Here is a 25,132-nt window from a genome sequence, read left to right as displayed (position 1 = left end):
TCATACCCCCAGTGCCAGGGGGGTCTGCTCTCCAAGAATTAATTCACTCTGAGCTACATGAGTAAATAAAACATGTTTTTCCTCTGTTGTTACAGATCCCTTCAGCAAAGTGGCCTTTGGCTCTGCTTTGTTCTGTGACAGGGATTAAACCCCCCCCAAAAAGCAGTGCCTGGGTGTTCCAGCCCAGCAGTGGGGATGGCAGTGAAGCCAATCCCTTTTGTCCTGGAATTCTTTTTTCTTGGCGAGGGCCGGGGTCTGTTCTGGCCTGGCTGGGGAGCAGAGGCAGCACTGCCCTGCCCCTGGGAACGCTCCTTGATGTAGCAGAGCCTGTAAACATTATGGGCAACGTGTCAGTGGAAAATCACTTTGTTGGGCAACAAGGCCGTGCTGAGGAGCTGGCTGTGATCCCAGCTGCCCTGCTGCCTTGGCAGCCAGGGCATCCTTCCCTGTCTTGCACTGCTCTGCCCTGGAGCACATGAATCACTGTTAAAAACCCCACTGAAAAGTCTCTGTGACAAACGAGTCCCAGGAAATGGTGTCTAAACACAACTCCCACCTGATCCCTTCTGAGAATGGGTTTTTTTCTGTTATCTGGGTGGGAAAATCCCTCCCTGCCCCTGCTTTACAGCAGGGCCTTGTCATAGCAATTCCTCCTTGCTTTGTGTTTGGATCCCATTTATTGCTCTGCCTCTGTTTACCCTGTGCCTCAGGCAGCTCCACCCGTCCTTATTGTCACTCCGAGGTCACTTTGGTCTTCTGAGATGACAACAAGTATTTGAGATGCCATCTGTATTGTAGGGTTCTGTGCTCGGGTACCCCAAAAGTGCCTCTTGCTTTGAGCCTGTGCGTGGAATGATAATTGTGCTGTGTTTACAGGCAAGCATGGAGCAGCTCCAGGGTGTTTAAGCATTTTTTAATTGCACATTCCTGCGTTGGGGATAAATGTAATGAGCCTGTGGTTTCACCTTGTGCAGGCAGGGCCCGTGCCTCTCCTTGGTGGTGAAGATGATGTGTGGACACAGGAATCTCCTGCCTGCACTCCTGGGCAGGCTCTGCCAGCTTATTTATCATCAGGTCAGTTTTCCAGCCAGGAATCCTGTAGTGCTAAAGGCCATCCTGCTCCATTTCCTCAGCTGGGGGGCATGGACCTGTCTGGGCTGTACTGTGCCCTCCAGGCTTCCAAAAAAATACCCAGCTTTGGTCAAAGAGGATGAAGCTGCCCTCAGTAATGTGAGGAGAATTTTTCCCTACAGAAATGCTACTTGTGGAAGGTTAATGCCTTCTGAGACATTTTAACAGAATCTAAAATAGGCAAGTTTAGGAAAGAGACAAAAGAAAAATGGTAGAATGCTTCATTCTTAAGGTTCCACATTGCACAATTCAATTGTAAAAATTGATAAATAAAATTAAGATGGTCCTATCTGGGGATGCAGCAGTGCATGGTTTGTTATTAAAGAACTGCTTGTTTTCTTTCCTCTACCCTGTGATTTTGCAAGGGTGAAAATAAGAGGCTGATAGATTAAATTAGCTGTCAGAGAAGCTAAGAAGCCTTGAGAAACCCAGAATCTGAATTTACAGTGAATTATTTCAAGTTGCTGTATTACAGAAACCTCCAGTTCTGCTGTGGGTTGTGTCTCATCTGCTCAATTTTTGCTGCACTACTGGTGGGCACGAACAGTGCTCTGCTCCTTCACTACATCTGAGTGTTTTCCCTCAGAAAGGTGATTTGGTACAAAATGTTACAGTATCAAAAATGAAATATGAAATGTTGCAATGAGACAGTATGTAAGAATATTACAAAATATGTGCTACAAAATTACTAAAAATGTCTTTCCTGTTCTTCACTTATTTTACCTTCCAGGGTCCTTCACTCAGTGCTGCTCATGTTTTAGGACTGGCAGCTTTTGTGATCCACTTAAGTGAATGCAGAGCTTCAATTCCTGGAGTGGAAGCCAGTTTTGGGCTTTCTCAGGCTGTTCCTGGAAAGGCCCTTTCTGTTTCAGAGTACTGGAGCTCCTTGCTCGTGTGCAGGACAGAAGAGTCATTTGCCTTCTGCTTGAGGTGAGATGGGGCATCCACCCCCTCCCTGCTCCCCCAGATTTTTGGGAAGGCTCCCATGGAGGATTTCCAGAGTTTGTGGAGGTGGTTGAACCAACCAGACAATGGAGTTCTTTCCTTTTCTCTCTCAGGTTTTGTACTGCAGCAGCAGCTTATCTGATGTGCAAGTTTTCATCCTGTTCTCGTGAAGATTTTTGTGCCTTGATTCCTCCTGGCCTGATTAAAAAGGTAAAAAGTCTTGCTCTAACTTAGGAGAAAATTCAGTCTCAGCCCAATCCCCTGCTGCAGGTCCCTGTGCAAATCCCACTTAACACCAAGAAAACAGTGTGGAAACATCTCTGTGCCCTCCCCTCTTAGCTCCTGGTGCTTGCTGGGCAGTGGCACAGGGGCAGGGGTGGCTCTGGGCCTGGTTGTGTGGCAGTCACCTGCAGGATGTGGTGTTTGATTGCAGCTGCAGCACCTCGTGCCACGGCTGAGCTTGGAGGCTCGGGGAGCCCTGAGTGAGGAGCCCAAAACTGCCCTGAGCTGGAGCTCCCTGTCCTGCCCCTCTCTGAACTACAGGAGAGCCAGCCTGTGCTTATGGAAGCAAGCAGGCTTCCAAGAGCTCTTGAAGGAGAAGGCATTCCAGGTATAAATCTTTTTCCAGCACCCAAATTCACCCTCTAATTCTCACTTTTTTTTAGATCTGCCCTTTGCAATTTCCTTATTGGTGATCAAAAGCTTCATGTAAGAGCTTAAATGTCTGAAAGTAAGAACTAAATACCTGAAAAGTTGTCTGACAGCTGAGTCATGTGGGCTGGGATGGGTGCTGATGTTATCTGATGGGGATGATAAGGCAGAAAGAGAAAACCAAAGGTAAAACTTTTGTGTCCTATTTCTTGGAAAAGTGGGAAACTTGGCAAGCTATAGAAGCTCAGGAACTGCAGAGCAAAGGCCTGCCCATCACCCTGGCTCCCTGCTGTGCTCTCTGTGAAGTGATGGAGAGGCAAATAACTGGAAATCCTTGCTTTTCTGGTGCTTTGTGTAAATGCCAATGTTCCCCTGAGCCACCTGTGCACTTGCCTGGCTCAGCCTGCTCAAACCATCTCAGCTATTCCCTTTGTACCACCCTTGCAGAGTCTCTGATTTGACAGACTCTCTTTTTTTAACCTACTTCCTCTAAAACCAGTTTGTCTTTGTGCACAGGAGTTTGTGGTGTTCCTAGAATGACTCCTTGTGCTTGGCTGGCTCAGTGTCCAGGGCTGGAACAGCCCTGTGTTATAACCTCTCTTTGATGCTCACACAGCCTGTCTGACTGAGGTGCTTGGCTCATTTTACCTTTATTTCTAATAACACACGTTCATCCTGGTCTCTGTGCTTGGAGGTGATGAGTGTATTTGGAAATGTCAAAGGGGTGGGTGTGTGTGAGACAGGCTTTATGGGATTTCCATGAATTTTGGAAAGCCAGTGGGGTTTTAGCTTGAATTTTTTTAGAAGAGAAACAGCACAGGAACTTCCTTGGGTTGATGTCTCTTGTTTCATGTCTCTTGATCCACATGGGATTGTGTCTGGAGATGAAGTGAAAGTGGGTTTTATGCTGGGCAGCAGGTGGCTGTTCTGCACAAGTTATTTCCCTTGCTGTTCTTCCCTGCTCCTAAATCCTGGCTTTTCCCAGCTGTCTTTCAGAGAGTGGCTGCTGATGGAGCTGGAAGTGTGCCCTGAAAAGGACATTCTCTCTGCTTCAGAGAGGTAAGGGCCAAGGGGCTCTGCTGGAAGGGGAATAGTTAGTCCAAGAGTCTCCCATCAAAATTAGGGAAAAGCACTGAAGATGAGGAAGTAAGTAAACAGTTGCTGCAGGATACAAATGCCTGTTGCCTGCTGTGGTTTGTCCTGAGTTCAAGCACTGCTGGAATGAGGAGTGTGTGTGTTTTCACTTGGGGAAGGCCAGGCTGGACAGGGCTTGGAGCAACCTGGTCTGGTGGAAGGTGTCCCTGCCCGTGGCAGGGGTGGGACTGGATGGGATTTAAGGTGATTTCCAGCCCAAACCATCCCATGGTTGTGTGAGGCTCACCCTGCATGTGCAGCCCTTCCAAACCACTTGTCACAAACCCTCCCTGTTTCTGGAATCCAGAGCTGGGTGGGGTCTGCTGGAGGACTCCTCATGTCTGTGCTTACATGGTGCTTTTATCTGAGCACACATCAGTCATCACTCTTGATGTGTGAGCCTCCATCTACATCAAGGGAAGGGCACCATTCCAACAGATTCCCCATCTCCTCCTTTTCCATACTGCAGACAGGATTTCCATTACTGGGCCATCTATCAGAGGTACCTCCCTGCACCTTCTGCTGCTGGTGGCTGTGATGGAGACCTGGAGAAGGCATGTGGAGTCATCATCAACGCCATCCTGGATTCCTCACAGAGGTATTGTGTGCCATGACTTCCCTTTCTGCTGGCCCTGAAGCTGTGCACTGGGAGCTTGTCCCCTCTGTGGGGCTGGGGAAGCCATTCCCTTCTGGTCTGGCTGGAAGGGGGAGCTGGGAGGTGGCCCTGTGTGACTCACCAGTCTGTGCATAAGCATCTCGCTTTAGGTGGCAGAGCTCTGGGGCTGCAGCCACAGAGATGCCCTCAGTCTGGCTGTCTTTTTAAAGTTGACTTTGTACTCAGCTTCGCGTGGCCAGACAAACACCAATGCCCCAGGGGGAGTGGCTGGAGCTGGAAAATGAGGAGGGAGGTTAGAGGAGAGCTGCTGCCTCAGCTACAGCTTATTTAAGGCACAATGCTTGAGCTCTGTGTTCATCTGAAGCATCTGACTGTATTTGAACTGTGCTTTCCCCTGGGCTAGCAGGGTGAGTTACCTCTTGTGTCCTCTAATTTCAGGCTGGACCTGGGTGGCTGTGGCCACTCGAAGATGTCAGTCAGCCCCGAGATTCTCTGCAGGCTGCAGGTGATTTCAGACTGTGAGGTGGATGTTTAGTCCTTGAACTTGGCCTAAGTATTCCCTCATTCCTCACTGTTAGTGAGGCTCCATTTGGCTCTCACGTGTGAGCTGAGATGTGGGGATTGAGAGAGGTTTTCTTGTTGATCTCTCGTTGCTTCAGAGAAACAAAGAGAGTTTGAGAGCAGGCTAGTGTGTGACCCTCACTGGTTTCCCCATCACCCTGTTCAGGAGCTGGTGCTGGAGCTGAGGTGCAGGCCAAAGCTGATTCCTGGTTGCCCAGCTGCCCAGAGACATTTCCTGTTTGAGATCCTCCAGGGAAGACTGACAGGCAGCCAGCATGGGTCTGCTCTGGGAGAGCAGCTGTGGAGGCAGCAGGAGCTGCTGCTGCACAGAAGGTGAGAGCAGCTGGGAATGCCTCCAGCAGCACTGCTGCTCAGGGCAGGCTGCTGTGTGCAGTGTCCTCCCCTCGGATTGCACAGCAAGTGGCAGTGACACTGCATGTCGTGGGGACAGCTGTGCCAGGGTTACTTATTCCCTGGCACCCACTGGAATTAGCTGTGTTTCCATGTGCCATCCTGGGCTACCAGTCACCTCTGCCAGGCTGGATGCCACTTCATGGGGAGGCTGATTCTCTCCCTGACAGTAATCTCAATTTTCATTCTTCTCTGCTTAAGGATCCTGGTCGGGCTCCCTGCATCCACCCTGATCACCTCGTGTTGGAAAGGGAACAAAACAGTCTTGGACTGTGACAACTTCTTTTGTTTTGTGAACTCTGAGCTGGTAGGTGTTGTGGGCCAAATGGTGATTGCTCATTGGTAAATGCTCTAGGGAAAGACCTTAAATTTGAATTTAGGGAAGGAGATCACATCCAAACTACCCAGAAAAGCTGTGGCTGCCCCATCCCTGGAAGTTTCAAGGCCAGGTTGGAACAACCTGGTCTATGGAAGGTGTTCCTGCCCATGGTCCCTTCCATCCCAAATCATTCCATGATTCTGTGACTTTTGTGTTCATTCATTTGGAATTGTGGTGGCATTTGACACTATTAAGGGTAAACCCTTGTGAGTCACTTCGTTTGATTGAGTTCCAGACAAACCTCCAGCATTTCCGTGGAGGCCTGGAAGGGGCTGAGCATGAGCCCTCCTCCAATCCCTCTGTCATGCCAGGGCTTTGAACTGTTTTGCTGTGGAGTGAGATCCTCCTCATCCTCCTGAGAAACATCCAGGGACATCCCTGCAGCTTTCTGGGAGAAGGTCATTTGGCTTGCAGCTCCCTCAGGACACTGCTTTGTGCTCTATGGAGAGCTGATTTCTATTTATTCATCCTGACTGGCCTTTCCAGGCCCTTCTGTGTGTCATATTAGGCACAGCCAGAAACCTCTGTTCACCCCAGGGCTGTTAATCCATCTGCTGCTGCCATCCTGGACTCATCCTGGCTGCAGGGGCTGTGCAGCTCAGGTCTGTGGGAGTGCCTCAGCTAGAAACCTCATTCCTGCCTCTGAGCTGATGCTCAGCATTCACAGGGTGGTTCTGTGCTGTTTTTGTGCCACACACCCAAAATGCTTTTAGGAAATCCTATTCCAAAGGGAAGGAATGATGATTTTGTTTCCCTCTCTATTGTCCTCCTGCAGAAGAACGTCTGTTCCAGAGGGTATGCACTCTCCTACGACATCACAGCTCACTTCTTCAGGGTAATGCTGCTTTTGTCCCTCTGCCTCCCTGGCCCTGCTCAGAGCTTTCCTCCTGCCACACGAGGTGTCCCCTTTGTACCCTCCTTCTGAGAACTCTTGATGTGATTCTGAGAAGAGCAGTACCCAGGAAAATGAGGGGGAGCAGCAGGAGGAAGTGGTGGTGGGGGTGAATTTTCATACAATGCAGCAAAGCTGTTGGTAGATGTTTCTTTTGCTGAGCCGTGCTGACCCCTACAGTTATCTCTGATTACTTTACACACGCTCAGCTCAGCCAGGGACTTGGAGCAGCAGAGATGGATGTGTGGAGCCATCCTGTCATTTGTCCTCTTCCAGGGGCTGCTGAGTGCCAGCCTGGACTGTGAGGATGCAGCAGAAGGGGTCAACGAGGCTCTGACCACGTGTCAAACCAAGTGTCCCGTGGTGCTCCTCTCTGCAGCGGTGACTGAGCTCATTTTGCTTCTCTGGTTTTGGGACAAATCCAGCACCAGCTCAGAGAGCTTGTGTTGAACACTATCTGAGTTGTAACATTCAACAGAATCTCTTAAAGCTTTGGGAAATTTGCAGGGTGTTTTTGGGCCCTTGGTGTCACTGATCCCAGCTCTGGGCTCCCTGGGGTGTTGCCACAGGGGCTGTGTCAGAGTGGGGAGCTGGGAGGTTTGTCCTGGTGTCTGTCACTGTGTGGGCTGGTTGTTACATCACAGGCAACCAAAATCTCCCAAAATCCCAGGTTGTATTCTCTCTCCTGTGTGTAACTCCTGGTGTGCAGTTTTACACAGGGATTTTTACACGTTTTGGTGCATGTGTTGAGCATGGCCATCACCTTTGTGGAACAATTCTTTCATTCTGACTGGTCCTGCCAGAGCAGTCCCAGGGAACCCTGGTGTGAGCACGGTCACAAGTGACCCTCTGCATTTCCAGGACGTGAAATTTCTCCCATTTCTGATGTGTCCATGTACAACTTGGGCTTTTTCACTAAGGAGAGAGGAAAAACCCTTTTGTCTGAGTACCTGCCTGTACCTGACTGCAACCAAACACTGAGCACCCACCACTAATGCTGCTGGCTTCCACCTTTGTCCCCAGCTTTGGTGGCCACGGCTGGAGCCAGTGCTTTGCTGTCAGTGGAAGAGACTCTTTGGGGCTCCACTTGCAGAAGAACTGGACAGACTGAGGGGCTGGCATGGCTCAAGCACCAGGTGTGTGTGAGGATGGAGCAGGGAGCTGCTGTCCTGGAGGATGGAAAACTCACATGGACTGAGGCTTGCAGGACAGCTCTAGACTCCTCTGTAAAGCTTAAACTCAAAATGGGTCGTGATAAAATGATCTAGTCTGGCCCTGTGTGTGATGTGGGTCAGAGTGCTTCCCCATAAGAAAAAGGGAATCTCTGCAGAGGAGGCTGGAAGGCAGAGTCCTGGTTAGGCAAAGCCTTAGCACGATATTGAGTCATTCCTGGGAGCTGCCACACCCTTTGCTCCCTGGATTTGGGGAATCTGGGCTCCTGAAGCTGCTCACTGGCTGCTTGCTTCCTTCTTTACCCCTCCTTACATTGTCTGTCAGTGCCCTGCAGCTTTTCTCCAGAAGCTGGGAATTTATGTAAGAATCTCCTTGCAGGTTATGGCAGGTGATAATCACATGCTTCTGTAGTGTAGAGTTATTGCCTGGCCAACTGCTGATAAAAGAGATTAGAGAATGCTTCTGTCTGCTTCTAGACTTTGGCTTTTTTACAACTGTCTCCATGTAGCATCCAAGTACAGGGAAAACAAAATGGAGAGAGTGATTTATTTTCTTGCCCCAGTCACAAACTTGCACCTTTGCCCAAGTCCCGGTTTCCTCCTCATTCACAGCAGTACTTTTTCCTCTTTGTCCTGTCCAAACCCTTGACATGTTTGTTCTGTTTCCCAGGTTCCTTTGTTCAGGAGCAGTTTTCCCTCTCTCTGACCCCCCTTGGCTCTCAGCTGCGTTTCTCCATGGTGCCACCCTGCAGCAGTCACCACGAGGACGAGGGAGAGAGGCACTGGAGAGGCTGGGGACTGGCACAGAACAGGCAAGGCTGGGTGCATTTTATGTGTCTGCTCTTCCCTACACCTGAAAACCAGGAATAGGAGGTCTTGAACTGAGAGAAGTTGTCCTGAGATAGTGCTGCCTCCCTGGGAATCCCTGTTGGGAAATGTTGCTGGTGGATAGCTGATAAAAGGTGGCTGTAAATTGCCAGTTGCTAAATCCTTATCCTGAAGGCAAAGTCTTTTCAAGCTTTAACTTTTACTCAGACTCTGGCTCCTGTGAAGTCTGGGAGGGCTGTTCAACAGCTGCTTTATAAACTGAAGCTGGAGAGAGTCTGCAGAGACAGAGAGCTCCATCTGTGGTGTGCCAGGATTCCCTCTCCCTCCAACAACAGTCCTTGTGGATTTTAGCTTGGGCAACCTGGCTGGAAAGTTAAGGAAATGCAGGAAGATTGTGAGACAGCAGTGCAGGCATTTTAAGGGCTCTGGGAAGTTGTGCTGGGATTCCCAGAGACAGATTTCCTGAGAGTTTTCTCAAGTCTGGTCCAGGAAATGGCTCTGTCACCTCAGTGCAAGGGGAATTCTCTGGAGGGCTCTGCTGAGGAGGAAGCTGGGCTGCTGCCCAGCAGTTCTGGCTGTTGATTTTCCAGGGAAGAGCCAGGGTCAGAGCTCAGCATGGGGAGTGTCTCTGTGCCAGAGGCTCGCAGGTGACAGTGCTGAAGTGGAACCTGGGCCTGGTGTTTACTCTGGAGGTTTTATTGCAGCTCCTCTTCCTGTGGGATTGACTCCTCTATTGTTTGTACTGGTCTGGAGCCAGGAGCTGCCAGTCAGAACCTGGTGTCACTGAGTACACTTGGCACAACTGCAGCTTTCACCTCTAAATTCCTGGAAAGTGCCAGGGGGAATGGGAACCGTGGGAAGGCTGGGGGTAACTGGGGTCCCAGCAGGTGAAACTGTCTGTGGTTCATCCAGGTCCAGTCTGGGAATGTAGCTGGTGAAATGTTTATGTTCCCTGACAAGTTCCAAGTCACCACTACAGGCACAACTAACAGGCAGCCTCTTTTCCTTGCAGCTCCTTGTTGCTCTGCTGTTCTTCTCCCTCCTGGATCTCATCTCAGCCAAAATAGCACCAAAGGTGAGTTCAGCCCCCAGGGAATTCTCATGACACTGAATGTGTCTGATCAGCTTGGTTTGCTGCCCAAAAATGCTTTGTAGCAGCACTGGGAAGGCTGGGAGCTTGTTCTGTCAGGAGGAAGGGATCAGCAACACCCCAGACAAGCCTGCTGAAAGCCCTTCTGTTCCCATCAGATTAAACCTGTGTTTTCTTCTCACTGACATTATCTCCCCTTTCACTACTTTTATTTTTCCTCCTGGATGATTTACTATTTTCAGTTTCCTGTTCAGACTTTACACCTCCCAGGTAGTGCAGGAGCCTCGTATCACACTCAGATTTTGTGCAGCATCTCACATCTGTCAGATGATGTTTTTCCTCAGGCTGGAATGTGGTACTCCACAGGAGAAGGGCTGCCCAGGAAGAAGGAACATTAGTTTCCAAATGGTTTAATGCTATTTAGTGAAGGAGCAGAGATGACAGGCTGCTTCCAGCAGCTGCCTGCCCTGAGCATCCTGCTGCCTGTGAAGGCTTGTTTCTGTCCCTTTGCTGTCACCTCAGCTTTGAAGTGCAGCCATCTGGGGAGTCACCTCACAGATGGGATCAGGGAGCAGATTCAAGGCAGAAATAACCATTTGGTCTCAGTCTGCCCGTGGGAGAGTCTGGGGGAAGAGCCAGGGAGAAGAAAAACATCTTGAGACAGAGCTGGGAGCTTAATCCGTGTGAAATGAGTAATGAAAAAAGAAACCCCACAATAATTCCAAGACATGTTGTCCCTAGAAAGGTTAGAGGGGACAGAAGCTGCTCCATTGGGGTGGGTGCAGGATGTGCAGTGATCTGTTGGTTAATCCAGGCTGGATTTGGCTTGGAACAACCTGGACTAGTGGAAGGTGTCCTGCCCATGACAGAGGGGTGTAATTGGGTGATCTTTAAGGTCCCTTCCAACCCAAACCATTCCACAATGCAGCTTTCCCCTCTCTCAGTGCTGGCCTGGTTTGGTCAGGAAGACACTGCCTTGTTCTGGTGCCTGATTCCCCTGGGGGAATCCAGGCTGCCTGGTGAGGGGAAGGACTTGGGGTGAATTCCTAAGGTCCTTTAGCAGAGCAGTTCATGTGCAGTCTCCTGTGGGGGCTCCTTTCTGCTTTCATGCAACCACAACCCAAGAGAAACGAGACCTCTCCTTTCTGACACCCAGGAAGGAGTGGATTTTCAGACATCTCTGGAATGGTCCCTGGAGATCCTGCGGTGCCTGGAAGAGAGGGGCACATCCTGGCCACTTCTCTTCCATTCGGCAGAGAGAGGTGAGTCCTGGCCCCAAGGGGTGGAAGGAGGGGTGACCCATCCCTTGGCTTGGAGTGTCCCTGTGAGAAGGGGCTGCTGGGCCTTTGGAAGCAGCACAAAAACCCCTTGTGTGAAAGCTGAGAACATCCTGCTTCTATCCCAGAGCATGGCAGAACCAGCTGATGATCAGGAATGACTGAGCTCAGTGTTGTTCCTGCTGGCAGAGAAAGCCTGAGGGGACAACTTGCTTCTCTTGCTGGCGACCCCCCCAAGCACCCGTATTTATTGTGTCCTGGAAGGGAACTACAGCCCCTGTGCTGCTCCAGGAGTATGAAAGGTGATGTGAGGCCTCTGCAGGTGCTCAGTTCTTCTCCCTGTCCTTGCAGACCCTGGGAAGTGCCGTGTCCTGCACAGCGCGGCCTCGGAGCGGCACACCCGGCTCCTGCCCCTGGCATTCTACAGGTACTGCCCTGCTGGGCCGGGCAGGGACTGAGGGGGATGTGGGTCATGGTTGGCATCCCCAACACCTGGCATGGAGGTAACAGCACTGCTGGCCTGTAGGAGAGCACAGTTACCTGAGCTGTGCAGGGCAGAACACCTCATCAGGCACGATGTTGTTTGAGGAACCCTGTGGCTTTTGCTAAAGAATTTTGCCAGAACTTTCCCTTCAGCCTTGTGCTCCAAGCACAAGGGGTGGCCCTGCACGCAGTGGGACTCAAATCAGAGCAGCAGATGTGTTTGCCTTGTGCCTGTGTGTGTCCCATGGACCCAGAGCTAACAGAGCCCATGTGTGACCCCCTCCAGCCTCACCCCCTGCTTCCACCGGGAGCTGCTCCAGCGGGATCCCACCTTCCTCAGCGTGGCACTCCAGATGTACATCCAGCTGCTCCAGCTCTTTGTGGAAGGGGAAGTCCTGCCACAGTCTGATCAAGATTCCACAGAGCAGGTAAGCAAAGCCTGGACTCCTTTTTCCTCCTATCATAGATTTCCAGAATGGTTTGGGTTGGAAATCACTTCAAACCTCATCCTGTTCCACCTCTTGCCATGGTCAGGGACACCTCCCATTATCCCAGGTTGCTCCAATCCCTGTCCAACCTGGACACTTCCACAGCTTCTCTGGGCAACCTGTGCCAGGGCCTCACCACCCTCACAGAGAAAAATTTCTTCCTAATATCAAGTCTAAATCTACCCCTCTCCAGCTTAAAACCTCTTGTAACTGATCCTATTCTTTAGCTCTTCCCCTGCAGCATCCTTCTTGTTCCCACCTTCCCGTGCAGAGCAGAGGGAGCTTGTGCAGGTTCCTCATCCCCTGGGGCCAGAGCTGCTCCCAAATCCCCCAACACCCCCCTGCCTTCTGAGCAGTGACAGCCTGGCCTGTGGGGTTTTGGCTCCTGCTTCTCCTTCTGAAGCAGGGACTGGGCTGAGGGTGACATTTTGCTTCCATTTGCTTTCTCTCCCGTGTCGTGCAGGATCCCTTGGAGTTGATCTCTGCAGCCCGGCAGTTCCTGCTGGGAGCCATCCCACACTGCCCTGCCCAGAGCTTTGGGAACATACAGCTGGTACGTGCAGGTGTTCTCCCTTCTCTCCCAGTGCGAGCTGGGAGCGCTGCTGTGGCTCCTTCAGGCACTGATCCTGTACCTGTGCCATGCCCCGTGCTTCCCTGACCCCCCTGGGCCTGCTCTGTGCTTCCATAACTCACCTGTGCCATGCCCCGTGCTTCCATAACTCACCTGGTTGCAGGGGGACACCTGGTGCTCAGCCGGTGCCATGGCCACGTCCTCCACCGCTCCCAGCACATCACACCCTGCCCTCGTGTGGCCGTTCCCGCCCGCTCTGAGGGAATTCTGAGGCACAGCCACGAGCATGAGTGGAAGTTTCCCCCTCCTCTGCCTGTGCTTGGCTGACAAGGCAGCAAAATGCTCCGGTGTTGCTGGAAAGGGCTTTGAGGAAACACGAGCAGATCTAAAGTGGCTCCCTGCCCTCTCCCCAGCTCCTGAGCACTTGTGAAGAGCTCGATCCAGAGCTGGGAGCCGCCCTTCTGCACTTCTCACGGCCTGCTGTGGACATGGAGCTGGAGGAAGAGCTGGAACTGTTCTGAGGAATGGGCTCAGCCCCACACCTCCATTACACCTAACACAAGGAGCTACCTTTCTCACCTGCATCATTTTTTTTTTCAAATTACTTTGTAAATAATTTATTACAAGCATAACCATGAAGCTCTTGTTACAATAAAAAGTAGGTTACAAATTTTCGGTTTAGACTTGCTTTGGGACTCATAATTATGTTGTTGGGGTTTTTTTTCCATTTTTTTTTTCTTCTTTTCCAAAACAAAACGTCTCCTTAAAGTTGTCCCACTGTCCTCTGTCCCCCTCGAGCCCCCAGGGGCACCTCTGTGCAGGCAGGGAACAGTTGTGGCCAACTTGGTTTCTACAACGTGTGCGTGGGGCTGGGGACACGAAGGGGTCCCCTCCCCTGGGATTAGACACTCTTAGTACAACACTGCTGAATCAGACGTGAGCATGGAAATCACTGCATGAGAACAAGCCTTTTCTGAGCAAGCTGAAGCTAAATCCACAGAGTTCTTTGGGAGACTAAAACGTAGATTAAAAATCTCCACTGCCAAACGGCTTCTATGGGGCTGGGCTGGGAACTCATGGCCGTGCCCTCAGGTGGGCTCGGGCTCTGCAGTCACTTCTGGCTTCACTGCCTGGCCTTCTGCAGTCCCTGAAGTAGTGAGGAGGAGGATGGGCTCTGGCTCCAGCGGCTTGGCTTTGTCCTGAGTCTGGGTCAGAGGGTGCACCATGGACATGTGGACGTTGAGGTTGTGAGCCTTCTCGAAGCGCTTCCCGCACTGGTCACAGGCGAACTCCAGCTCGGCCTCGGCTTTGTGTTTGGTCATGTGGTACTTGAGGGACGCACGCTGGCGGCACTGGAAGCCACAGATCTCACACCTGCCAAGGGCAAAGGGGGCTCAGCGCCAGCCTGGTGCTGCCTGGCTCAGCCAGGGACAGTGCTGGGGCTGGAGCAGGTGTTGGGAATGGACGTTTCATTGAATCACAGAACCCTGCAGTGGTTTGGGATGGAAGGGATCTTAAAGCACATCCCATCCCACCCCCTGCCAAGGGCAGGGACACCTTCCACTATCCCAGGTTGCTCCAAGCCCCATCCAACTTGGCCTTGAACACTTTGAGGGATGGGGAGTCTACAACCCGTGCCAGGGCCTCACCACCCTCACAGGAAAGAGGATCTTTCCAATATCCCATTTAACCCTGCCCGTTGGAAGTGGGAAGCCGTTCTCCCTTGTCCTGTTACTCCAGGACCTTGTTCCAAGTCCCTCTCCAGCTCTCCTGGAGCCCCTTTAGGCCCTGCAAGGGGCTCAAAGGCCTCCCTGGAGCCTTCAGGCTGAACACACCCAGCACTCTGAGCCTTTCCTCATAGCAGAGGTGACCTGACACTCTGTGACCCTCTCCTCACTGATTCAGTTTAAAGTGATCCAGCCAGGACGCTGCCAGCTGCAGGCAGGGTTTGTATCCCACAGCTGCTGTGCCAGGGTCAGTGACTGATGCCTCTGATCCCTGTTGGAATCACTTACTGCAGGGGCTTTGCTCCTGAGTGCCGCATCTGATGGACCGAGAGGTGTTTGCGTTGCTTGAAGGTCTGCCCACACTCATCACAGATATAATTCCGTACCTCTGCCACGGGAAACAGGAGAGTCACAGATTCTGCCCAGTTCCTGGAATGTGCCCCACACACACAGCTGCCCACACTCCCTGCAGGAGTCTGAACCCCTCCCCTGCCTCATGTCCCCTGCACAACAGCTTGTTCCATGTTCACAGGGACACAGGGAGTCCTGTCCCTATACCCCCAGAGCCTCAGCACCTCCAAACAGGGTGCCAGGGGCCACTGGGTGTGTGTGACTGCCAGCTGCTGGGACACACCTGTGTGGATGAGCTTGACGTGCCGCTGTAGGTACCTGTCGATCATGAACACTTTGTTGCAGCCAGGATGAGGGCAGGGCCTCTCCCGCACCTCCTCGTGGTGCTCTTTGATGTGTTTCTGCAAAGCAAGGACAGAGCTGCTGACAGGGAACAACCTGGATCCCCAAACATCGAGACCACCCTGTGCAATACCAGGATTTGCATCCCAAGCTACCCCTGGCTGCCGGGGCTTTTGCTGGACACAGTAGAGCCTGTTCCAAAGGCTGCTGTGAGCCAGAGGCAGGCTTCCAGGACAGGAGAAACAGGGAGAGCCAGAACACATTGGAGAGGCCAGGACTTCCAGCAGGCTGCTTTTAGTGGCTCACTGCCTCCTCCAGTGCAGAATGGGGAATTGAACCCATCAGGGATCCTCTGCTCACATGGAAGTGGCTCCAGAGTATTGGGAGCCACCAGCGTGGGACAGGAGCAGAGCCCGAGCTCACCTTCATGCCATCAGCCCCTCTGTAGACAGCAGTGCAGCCCTGGTAAGGACACTTGTAGATGGTGGGCAGCTCCTCCCTGCAAGCAGAGATGTGTGAGGTGTTGTGGGTGTGGGGCTGCAGCCCAGCCCAGCCTTGACAGACCCTCCTTACCGTTCACATTTGATCTTTTTTTTCCAGCCTGGCTTAGGCCCCGGCTTCTTCCTTATTTTGGGCTCTTCTGCCTTCTTTGCTTCTTTGCTGTCGCTTTTCTTGCCAGAAACCCTCCAAAAAAGAACAACGACAGTGGTTTAAGACTTGATCTTGGTTTTAGACCCCACAAAGCGTCCCCAGCTGTTACACCTGACTGCAGAGCAGGAGCACACACAGCCCCAGGTACAGGGGCCAGGCTGTGGCTGTGCCAGGCTGGGGATGAGGGCCCAGACAGTTTAACCCAGTGGGGAGCTTGGGGGCATCTCTGTGGGGAACAGAGCCATAAGGAAAGACATGGTGGCCCCATTGTGGTGAGTACCAGCCCCCCCACCCACCCTGAGAGCCCCTTACTTCTTCTCGGGGTAAGGCTCGAAGGAGTCATCTGAAGATTGCACGTTTCTCTTCTCGCTTTCATCGTCACTCAAGAAGTCCCTGAGAGAGAGAAGTTGCCCTTTACCGACGTGACTTTGGGCTGACCCTCGGCACCAGCAGTTCCCCATTCCCAGCACATCCATCTCCCCCACAGCACAGCACAGCTCCACGTGTTCTCCTCCCCACAAACACAGCGCCGGTGAACGCAGCAAAGACCCAAATCAGGTCCTTTTAGGGCTAAATCTCTGCAAGAATAATCAAACCACTGTCAGGAGAACAAAAACAGGGCTGTTACTGAAAGGATCTATTCATGGGTGAGGGATGTGGCTGCCACTTCCTCTACTGGGAAAAGGAATTTTGTGGAGCAAGAATACCACATAATTGTCTGGTGCAGGTTAATGAAGCTGCTGGCCATTCTGTATCCCCTCAAATGTAACAGCCACATTTGGATTTTTCTTTTTCCTCCTTTTAGGCCTTAAGCCACATAAGAAGCAATTAATTCCTGAAGACAGGAAATAGGCAATAAATTGCTGCGGCCCTTTTCATGTGACAGCTGACAGGCTCAGTTGACACCAGTCACTCTGCACTTGGCCCTTTAGACTCGGAACGCCTGCATTCCTGTATTTACAGCCCCATTCCAAACACTGTGCTGGACTGAGCCAAATCCTTGCTCAGAACAGACTGTGGAGCTGCCAGGTCCCTCCTGCTCCCCTTTCGCAGGTAATGGCTCTCCCTGGGAGCAGAAGGGGTGGTTTCTCCACGTGCCACCCCGTGCCTGCATCCCCACTCCCACGGCTCTCCCCCAGCCCCAGCCATGGAGGGAACTGCCCAGGGATTGAGGGGCTGGAGCAGCAGCTCCCAGCATGACTCGTTCCCCAGCACAGAGAGGGGACAAAACAGGGCCAGGATTGCTGGAAGCAGCCCACAAACACGGAGCACAGGTGTGTGCAAACCCCCCAGAGCAGAGGAGGGAGCTCAGAGCCTCAGTGCCATGAGCTACGTGAGGGCTGCAGCAGAGGCGCCGCTCCGAGCCCCCGGCGCTGGTGGAGAAAGAGCTCTGCAGGCTGGGGAGTTCCCACTGGCAAAGAAGACATTTAGGCTATTTTAAACCCACTCTTCTCTCACCCCTCAGAAAGGTCACTGAACTCGTCTTTTACCCGCTCATCCGACGTTGCAGACAGAACCTGCTTCCCACTCAACTGTCCTAGGGAATGAAGGAGAACACGGTGCGTTACAAGGAAAAGCAGCAGACCCACGGCTCCAGGGGAACACGTGCTCCATGGCAGTCAGTGATTGTTTAAACCAAACTGTGCCATCTGCCCAGAAACGGCTCTCCCTGTGCTCCACCCTGACCCTGCAGCTCCCAGGAGCAGCTTTTGGTTCCTCCTGTGACAGCTGTAACTGAAAGACTTGTCCCCAGGCAAGTCCCAGCCACCATTCTTGTGTCCAGCAGCAGACATCTCCTGTGCGTGCTGGAGCTAAACACAGCCCCACTTCTGGAACTCAAAATGGGTGTTAATTCCTCACTTCTGGAAATGGGGCATGGGGCAGTGCACCCAGCCCAAATCCACCCAGCAGTCTTCCTTTAGGGACAAAAGGGCCTCCTGGGATTCAGCATCAGCTGCTGAGCAGCAGGGAAGCCCAGCTTTAGGGTTGTGCCAAAAGAAACATCTGCCAAACATGGTACTGAGGAACCAGTGACCATTCCATATCCCCAGGAAGAGCCTGGCAGCAGGGTCTACCCTCTTTTAGAAGGGGAACAACACACAGGGCCAGGAGTATGACCTTGTGTTCCCCTGACCCTTCTGCACAGCTCAGTCTCCTCATCCCAGATCAGAGGCCAATCTCTGAGAACTTCCCAGAAGGATCTGCACCCTCCTTGTCAGTCTCCAAGGAGAGGGCCCAGCCCCTTGTTGCTTCCTGGGCCACCTCTCCAGCTCCCTGTCCATCCCCTGAGGCTGGGAGGGAGATCAGGAAGCAAATCCCTTACCTGTGGCAGTGCTCAGTGGGGAGACAGGCTGTGGCAGGGCCTGCTCCCGGACAGAGGCCGCGCTGTCCAGCTGCGAGGGAGAGGGATCCCTGTCCTGTGGTGGCTCATTCTCCACATTCAGTGGCACCACCGTGGTCCCTTTGTTGGCAGGCTGCTGGCAAGGAGCTGTCCTTACTGGAGCAGGCTGGGCTTTGGGAGCAGGAACAGCCTCGGTATCGTCTGCCCCGGCCCCGTTGTCAGTCAAGCGCTGCTGTGCCGCGCCCTTGCTCCACTCCCGTTTGACGGACAGGGCGTTGTCCAGCAGCAGGGAGCTGCAGTCCGAGTCCGTGTCCATGACGTAGTCGTGGCCGTCGCCGCAGCCCCAGACGGCGCGGATGATGCCGCAGTACTCGGAGGAGAGCACGCTGCGCAGCCCGGGCACCGAGGCGCAGCTCCCGGCATGGGCGTGCGTCCACGTCACCAGGCTGTGCAGGCACTGCGGGCTCGACGTGATCAGGTCAACTGGCCAGGGGAGAGGCAGCACAGTCAGGCCTGGGCACGGAGGGGACATGGAGGGGACACGGAGGGGACAGGGATGTGGATCTGCTCCCCCCAGGGCTGTCTCTGAGGGCATACCAAAAGGGCTGGAGTGGAGCAGTGCCAGCGCCTGCCAGGATCCACTGAGGTTGGAAACAGCCTCTGAGATCACTGTGTGTGACCCATGACCAAACACCACCTAATAGCCAGACCAGAGCACTGAGTGTCATGTCCGGTCTTTCCTTAAACACCTCCAGGGACAGAGGCTCCACCACCTCCCTCCATCATTCACAGCTGAAAGGGTATTTCCAGTTGTCCCTAGTGTCCAACAGCACTGGCACCTAAATCTGCTCTGCCTGCTCTTCTCTTCCCACCCCCAGGTGAGCCTCTGCCTGTTTGGCCCAGCTCAGGAAGGTCAAGATTCTCCTGGGAAGTCGGAGAGAGGAAGGAGAACCATAACCAGCTGTGTTGAAGACCACCAGAACCCCTCTGGATTTGGTAATTTCTCATCACCCATGAACCCCAGCTGGTGGTGTGGCAGAAGGAAAAGGGGATTGGGCACTCACCCAGGCAGGAGGCACCTCCTTCCATACCCGGCTGCGCCTGGACCCCGCTGCTCCTGCAAAAACCAGAGCGGCACAGTGGGATTTGGGGGTCACAGAAGGACCGTATGGCAACACACAACAACCCGGCACGGCGCTGCCGCCGGGAGGCAAGAAAGGCCACGTACTTTCCTTTGGACTTGGCGTGGCCCGTGGGCGAGGCATTCACCCTCTGGATGAAGGTGCGGAGGACGCTGCGGCACTTGTAGAACTGGGCATGGCATTTCTTGCAGACGAACTGTGGCAGCGCGGGGTCCTGCCGCACCGCCACGCCCACCAGGCGCTGGAAGTCGGCGAAGAACACCTGGTCCACCCGCCGCTGCTTCTCCGAGTTCTCCCCCAGCACGGGCACCTTCCCGAAGGCATTGCGCAGGCTTCGCGAGGAGAACTTGCCGTGGCACAGGCGGCAGTAGCCGGTGCTCAGCGCTCTGCTGATTCCTGCCGAGGAGGAACGAACGCAGCTGCCGAGGGATGGCACTGATGCACCCTAAGGTGTTCCCCTCCCCTTCATCCCAGCTACCTCCTTAGCCCAGCCTTCAGCTAAAAGAAAATCCAGGCAGGAAAACACCCTTCTGACGCTAGCTGACCTAAAATCATCCCTTCTGGCCCCACTGTCCCAGTGGCAGAGCCTCCTCTGCACAGAGTTCCCAGGACTCTGCTAAAGCCATCCCTTGGTTTTAACACCTTTTATCTCTCAAGTATTTACACCTGGCATTGTGACCCTTGGCTGCCCCAGTGCAGGCTCACCCATTCCTCAGCTCCCCAGTAGTGCCCTGGAGCGAGGCAGCTCCTGACCCGGAATAGCGGGGCAGGATGCAAAGTGTCACCCAGCTCACTGACCCGCAGCATTCCCACTCTGTGGAATAATCTCCATCCCTCCCTACAGTGTGAAGGGAACCCTGAGCACAGCACAGCCCCAACCCGGCCGTGCTCCGAACCCTGTGGCGGGAGCGGGCTCCCCTGCCGGGACCACCTGGGTGGCTTTGGGAGCGATGGGGGTCTCCCCACAACCCGCGGGGGTGGTGACAGTGGTGGGACAGGGCAGCACCTCCTCGGGGAGTGTTTTGGGGGGCTGAACGCCCCGTTTGTGAGTGCCCCGTGTGCCACCCGCTGTCCTCGGGCAGCGCCGCTGTCACAGCACCCAGCGGAGCCGTTGGAGATCCCGCTTATCTCCCGCCCCAGCTGCAACACACCCGAATATCAGCCCAAAACCGGGATGGCGGGAGGGTCCCGGTCACCCCCAAACCCCAAACTAGACGGCGGGAGTGTCCCGACCACACTCACACCGTGATGGAGGGAGGGTCCCGGTCACCCCCAAACCGGAGCAGGTAGCGGCCGAGCAACCCGAGACAGCGGGTGGTTCCCCCGCTCTCCCTTCCCCATGTGCCCAATTACCGGCACCGGCATGTCCGGTGTTTCAGGAGGTAAGAAACTCCACACAAACAGGCAAATTCTGCCGTGCCGCCCTCTCGGCACCGACCCCCGGGACGGGGGTTCTGACCCCGGCAGCACGGAGGGAGCCCCGCCATACCGAGGGCTCGCCCGTACCAGGTGCTCGCAGCCCGTCCCGGTGGCGCCCGGTCCCGCCGGTGTCCCCGCAGCTGCTCCAGCCCCGAGGCAGCGACTCCGGCCGTGCCCCCGCTCCCCCCGCCCCGGTCCCCGCGCTCGGGCCTCACCTGCCTCCGGTGCGCAGGCGGCGGCCGCGGGGGGCTCGGCGGGCTCGGTGCCGCGGGCGGCCGTGCCGGGGGTCCGGCGGGGCGCGGGGGGGGCCCGGGGGCCGCCCGGGGCCGCCAGGAACCGCCCGCGCCGATCGCGCTTCATCGTCCCCGCCGGGCCCGGCGGCTCCGCCCGCCCGCAGCGCCCCCGCCGGCCGGGGGGACCCGCCGCGCCCGGTCCGTCCCACCGCGCTCCGGCCGGGCCCGCGGCCCCCAGAGCGCCGTTCCGGGCGGCCCCGCGGCCATGGCCGCGCCGGGGGGCGGCGAGGGGCCCGCGCCGGGCCGGGGGGGCCGCGGGCTGCAGGGAGCCATGAGGGCGGCCAGCGGTGCCCTGGGCATGGACAGCGTCGGGAGGACAAGGGTGAGCGCGGGGATGGCCGGGGAGGGACCCCTGGGTTCAGCTGCAGACCCGGGATTGCACCCCCGGGGCTCTCCCTACATCTCTGGGCTCAATCCCCATCCTCGAGGCTGCATCACCCGCTTCATCCTTTATCTCTGGGCTCTCCCCGCATCCCTGGCCTCCTCCCGTATCCCTGGGCTCCTCCCGCATCCCCGATTTCGTTCCCCGGCCTCCCCCCCCAGCATCCCCGGTCTCATCCTGCATCCCGGGGCTCATCCGCATCCCGGAGCTGCATCCCCGGTCTGACCCAGCACCTCTGGGCTACCCTCACATCCCTGAGCTCTTCCCGTCTCCCGTTCGGACCCAGAGCTGCGTTCCCCCGAGGCCGCGGGGGTTCCCGAGCTCCGGGGTCCCTGCTCAGCCCCCACTTTGGCAGGATGCCTACGTGGAGTACCTGAAGAGCATCACCCTCATCGCCCAGGCCCTGCAGGAGGAGGCGGCAGGCACAGGTAAGGCAGGACCGATCCCTTGTCCCCCCCCCCCGCGGAAGCAAGGCGGTCGGTAGAAGTCCTGCAGTGACCTCAACACACCCTCCCCACAGAGAACAGCGAGGGGGTCACCCCTGACACCCCCAAACTGCTGAAGCTGGCGGAGCAGTGCCTGGAGAGGGTCAAATCCATCGCAGCCGCGCTGGGTGAGCGAGGGGTGGGGGTCTCATTCTAGGGAGCTGGGTGCCCCCACAGGGCCAGGCTGGTGGTGAGGCACAGCCGACCTGTCCTGCCGCCCTCCCCAGGGAAAGCCCAGGTGAAACCGGCTGCACAGGAGCGCGGCGGGGGCCCTGCGCCCCTCCCCAGGCACCGCCGGGTCTGCTCGGACGAGGGGGGGAAGCTCTCACCATTCCTGCCCCCAGAGATCTTCCAGAAGCTGCAGATCGCTGAGGCACAGAGTGCACGGAAGTACGAGGCGCTTGGATGTGGGAGCTGGGACAGGGGACTGGGACATGGGGCTGAGACAGAGAGTGGTGGAGCATGGGGTCTGATGTGGACTGGGATACAGGGGCTGGCATATAGGAGGCTCGAACATACCGGGTAGGACATGGAGGGTTCAAACACGAGGGATTTGGGACATGGGGTCTGACAAGAGCTGCAACAGCTATGGTTGGTGGCCCCATATCCGCCTGGGAGGGGTCAAGGAACAGGATGTGGTCCTGGCACGTGTCCTGTGCCCTGTGGTGAGTGCTGAGGCTGTTCCTACAGAGAGCTGACCCCGCTGGAGGAGGCCTCCCTGCAGAACCAGAAGCTGAAGGCAGCGTACGAGGCGCGGGTGGCGCGGCTGAACCCAAACCAGGCCGTGCAGAAAACATCGCTGGCAAGTGGGGAGCTGGGGAGGAGCTGGGAGCCGGATGGAACAGGCAGCCAGGCAGGGAGAGGGTCCCTGGGGGACCCCTGCTCCCCACTGGTGGCCATGGGGTGTGGTGGGTCTTCCCAACTCTCCTATTCTGCAGACGCTGTCCCTGCAGCGGCAGATGATGGAGAACCTGGTGATTGCCAAGGCCCGAGAGGAGACTGTATCCTTCCCAGTGGGATTGCTGCAAGAGCCTCTGCCCTGTCCTGGGTGTCACCAACCCCACACAGGCCTTTGGGGTCCCAGCTGGGGGATGGAGGAGGGTGAAGGGCATTTGGTGAACACAGTGCTGGCTCTGGACCCTTAACAATACCTGGACCAGCTGCAGCGCAAGATGGAAGAGCGGCGGCTGCGGCTGCAGGAGGCGGCCAACCGGTGAGTGGGGATGTGACTGCAGGGACCTCGGGCTGTGGGGACACCCAGCAGTGCCCTCACTGGCCTGGGCTGTCCCCAGGAGGTTCTCCAGCAGCGTGGCACTCACCCCCGAGGAGCAGGAGCAGAGAGCACTCTATGCTGCCATCCTTGAGTACGAGCAGGACCATGTGAGTGTGTGCAAGGGGCTGCTGACAGGGCTGGGGGCTGTGCCATGGGGCAAGAGGCTGTGCCATGGGGCAGGGTGCTGCACCATCCCCATGACCAACTCTGGACACTCCCCAGGACTGGCCAAGGCAATGGAAGGCACAGCTAAAGCGGAGCCCAGCGGATCTCTCAGTGGTGTCAGGGCTCTTCTCTTGCCTCCTGAGGTACTGCTGGGGTGGGCACGGCCCTGCCAGAGCGAGGGGGCTGGGGCTGCTGCCGATGCCCCCTGCCCACGCCATCCCTCTGCCCACAGCTGCCCCGAGCACCCCATCACGCAGCTGCTGCGGCGGCTGCAGTGTGCCGTGTACGCCCGCCTCTACCCCGCCGTCAGCCGCGGTCCCGCCGACGCCTCCCCCGCCTCTCCCTCGGCTCTGTCCTTCCTGTCTCTGGACACGGGGGGCTCCTCGCTGCCCGCCGAGCCGGGGGGCCGCCGGCTCCGAGCGTCCCGCAGCCTGCACTGCATGTTCTCGGTGCCCGAGCACGGCCCGACCGCGCTGCGGCACAGCCAGTCCAGCACCCCCCTTGCTGACAGCAGCACCCCAGGGCCCACAGAGCCCCCCGAGACCCCCCGCGAAAGCTCCTTCGAGGACCTGGAGCGGTTCCTGGCATCCCCCGAGGGCTGGGCCCCCACAGAGCCCTCGGCCAGCTCTGGGCAGGACACAGCGCTGCCGGAGCTGCTGAAGGGCATCGTGAGGGACATCCACAACGCCATTGGTGAGGGACAGCTGAGGGACTGGGGGGGCTCTCTTGCGCCCTGTTGTGACTCGGGGCACAGGGTGGGCAGGATGGGGGTCCCAGCGTGCTGTGTGACTCGCCCTCCCCAGACAGGCTTCTGGCTCTGACTCTGCTGGCCTTCGAGGGTCTTGGCACTGCCGCCGGCAAGGACCAGTGCCTGGCCTGCCTGGAGGAGGCTTTCTTCCCCCCACTCTGGGCCCCGCTCCTGGCCCTCTACAGGTACCATGACCCTCTTTGGATGGTCCAAGACCTGCTGACCCCTTCCTGGCACCCCCCCATCACCTCCTTGCCCACAGGACCGTGCAGCAGCCCCGTGAGGCGGCCCTGGCACGCAGCATGGAGCGGCACCGTCACGCCAGCCCTGCCGACATGGGGCTGGCCTCACGCCTCTTCCCGCCCGGCCCCGGGCGCCCCGCGTACGCCTCGGCCGTGCAGGACCTGCGTCTCATCCCTCTGGAGACCTGTCCCCGCAGGAAGCTGGAGTGCATCGGTGAGTGGCGATAGGGACGTTGGGCAGGGGCCCAGGGGTGGCCATGACCCTGAAACCCCTGACCCTGTGCCGCAGTGCGAGCCCTGCGCGGCATCTGCGAGTGTGCTGAGGAATACTGCGGCACCCGGGACACCCGGAGCCTCGCCACAGCTGCCATGTGAGTACAGGAACAATGTTCCTCGGCCTCACCAAGCAGGATGGAAAGTGTGAGGAGTTTGGGGCCAAGGGCTCATGTGGCCAGTATGCTGTTGGGGCACAATCCCTGTGGCCACCATGGCTGATGGCCCCTGTTGTCACAGCGGGGCAGACGACCTGCTGCCCATCCTGTCCTACGTGGTGCTGCAGACGGGGCTGCCCCAGCTGCTCTCTGAGTGTGCCGCCCTGGAAGAGTTCATCCATGAAGGGTACGTGCCAGGGTGCTGGGCCATGCGGGCACCCCTGGGCTCAGGACACCGTCACCTCTCTGGGACAGGGCTGTCAGAGCTGGTGGATGTGATGGTGTCCTGGTCGTGGCAGTGTCCCAGCCATGATGGTGCGGTGCTGGTGTGGTGCCCGTGGTGGTGTCGCGTTGGTGACAGTGTGACGGGTGTGACAGGTACCTGATCGGGGAGGAGGGGTACTGCCTGACGTCCCTGCAGAGCGCCCTGTCCTACGTGGAGTCCCTGCAGTGAGGAGGGGGCGGCGCGGGACCCCCACACCCCGGGCAGGTGCTGACGGTGCCCCGCAGG

General features: G+C 56.3%; 3 protein-coding genes across 5 annotated transcripts in view; 2 read left to right on the top strand and 1 right to left on the bottom strand.

The window, feature by feature from the left end:
- Positions 1 to 13,299, top strand: part of FANCA (FA complementation group A) — a 32,355-nt gene extending 19,056 nt beyond the window's left edge. The window contains exons 25-43 of one of the 3 annotated variants that reach the window (XM_088172150.1): positions 975 to 1,074; positions 1,862 to 2,061; positions 2,190 to 2,286; positions 2,510 to 2,686; positions 3,713 to 3,786; positions 4,331 to 4,459; positions 4,916 to 4,982; positions 5,205 to 5,371; positions 5,651 to 5,756; positions 6,604 to 6,663; positions 6,997 to 7,101; positions 7,744 to 7,856; positions 8,563 to 8,704; positions 9,733 to 9,795; positions 10,967 to 11,072; positions 11,439 to 11,514; positions 11,857 to 11,998; positions 12,522 to 12,611; positions 13,043 to 13,299. In XM_088172150.1, the coding sequence (XP_088028276.1) occupies positions 975 to 1,074; positions 1,862 to 2,061; positions 2,190 to 2,286; positions 2,510 to 2,686; positions 3,713 to 3,786; positions 4,331 to 4,459; positions 4,916 to 4,982; positions 5,205 to 5,371; positions 5,651 to 5,756; positions 6,604 to 6,663; positions 6,997 to 7,101; positions 7,744 to 7,856; positions 8,563 to 8,704; positions 9,733 to 9,795; positions 10,967 to 11,072; positions 11,439 to 11,514; positions 11,857 to 11,998; positions 12,522 to 12,611; positions 13,043 to 13,150 (2,122 nt within the window). In that variant the 3' untranslated portion in view covers positions 13,151 to 13,299. Of the gene's footprint in view, positions 1 to 974; positions 1,075 to 1,861; positions 2,062 to 2,189; positions 2,287 to 2,509; positions 2,687 to 3,712; positions 3,787 to 4,330; positions 4,460 to 4,915; positions 4,983 to 5,204; positions 5,372 to 5,650; positions 5,757 to 6,603; positions 6,664 to 6,996; positions 7,102 to 7,743; positions 7,857 to 8,562; positions 9,005 to 9,732; positions 9,796 to 10,966; positions 11,073 to 11,438; positions 11,515 to 11,856; positions 11,999 to 12,521; positions 12,612 to 13,042 lie in introns of those variants that run through there. The other 2 variants (XM_088172148.1, XM_088172149.1) reach the window with 2 other exon arrangements.
- On the bottom strand, positions 13,214 to 20,978 carry ZNF276 (zinc finger protein 276). Its single transcript, XM_088172151.1, has 11 exons — positions 20,818 to 20,978; positions 19,270 to 19,579; positions 19,106 to 19,158; positions 18,024 to 18,524; positions 17,159 to 17,237; positions 16,013 to 16,093; positions 15,623 to 15,733; positions 15,473 to 15,548; positions 14,991 to 15,108; positions 14,645 to 14,744; positions 13,214 to 14,003 (listed from the first exon to the last, which is right to left on the bottom strand). Exons 1-11 carry the CDS (start codon positions 20,960 to 20,962, stop codon positions 13,718 to 13,720), a joined length of 1,860 nt encoding a protein of 619 aa, XP_088028277.1. The 5' UTR covers positions 20,963 to 20,978; the 3' UTR covers positions 13,214 to 13,717.
- Positions 20,979 to 21,065: 87 nt separating this feature from the next.
- Positions 21,066 to 25,111, top strand: VPS9D1 (VPS9 domain containing 1). The gene is made up of 15 exons (XM_088172145.1): positions 21,066 to 21,217; positions 21,633 to 21,705; positions 21,798 to 21,890; positions 21,990 to 22,152; positions 22,453 to 22,564; positions 22,701 to 22,763; positions 22,923 to 22,975; positions 23,055 to 23,142; positions 23,258 to 23,343; positions 23,433 to 23,893; positions 24,004 to 24,133; positions 24,211 to 24,404; positions 24,480 to 24,561; positions 24,704 to 24,808; positions 25,000 to 25,111. Exons 1-15 carry the CDS (start codon positions 21,101 to 21,103, stop codon positions 25,073 to 25,075), a joined length of 1,896 nt encoding a protein of 631 aa, XP_088028271.1. The 5' UTR covers positions 21,066 to 21,100; the 3' UTR covers positions 25,076 to 25,111.
- Positions 25,112 to 25,132: the final 21 nt, after the last annotated feature.

Source organism: Sturnus vulgaris, chromosome 12 (assembly GCF_052056855.1).
Source record: "Sturnus vulgaris isolate bStuVul1 chromosome 12, bStuVul1.hap1, whole genome shotgun sequence".
Lineage (NCBI taxonomy): Eukaryota > Metazoa > Chordata > Aves > Passeriformes > Sturnidae > Sturnus > Sturnus vulgaris.
The sequence above is the reverse complement of the archived record's forward strand: the minus strand, read 5'-3'. Positions and strand labels throughout refer to the sequence as shown.

Bases quoted from the DNA above. Each gene is read 5' to 3' on its own strand.
- ZNF276 (XM_088172151.1), bottom strand. From the start codon at position 20,962: ATGAAGCGCGATCGGCGCGGGCGGTTCCTGGCGGCCCCGGGCGGCCCC. The intron at 19,159-19,269 runs GTACGTGGCCTT...TGGTTTTTGCAG, and splicing joins CACGCCAAGTCCAAAGGAAA to GAGCAGCGGGGTCCAGGCGC. The intron at 15,734-16,012 runs GTAAGGGGCTCT...TCTTTTTTGGAG, and splicing joins GAGCCTTACCCCGAGAAGAA to GGTTTCTGGCAAGAAAAGCG.
- VPS9D1 (XM_088172145.1), top strand. From the start codon at position 21,101: ATGGCCGCGCCGGGGGGCGGCGAGGGGCCCGCGCCGGGCCGGGGGGGC. The intron at 22,153-22,452 runs GTACGAGGCGCT...CTGTTCCTACAG, and splicing joins GAGGCACAGAGTGCACGGAA to AGAGCTGACCCCGCTGGAGG. The intron at 22,764-22,922 runs GTATCCTTCCCA...TACCTGGACCAG, and splicing joins CCAAGGCCCGAGAGGAGACT to CTGCAGCGCAAGATGGAAGA.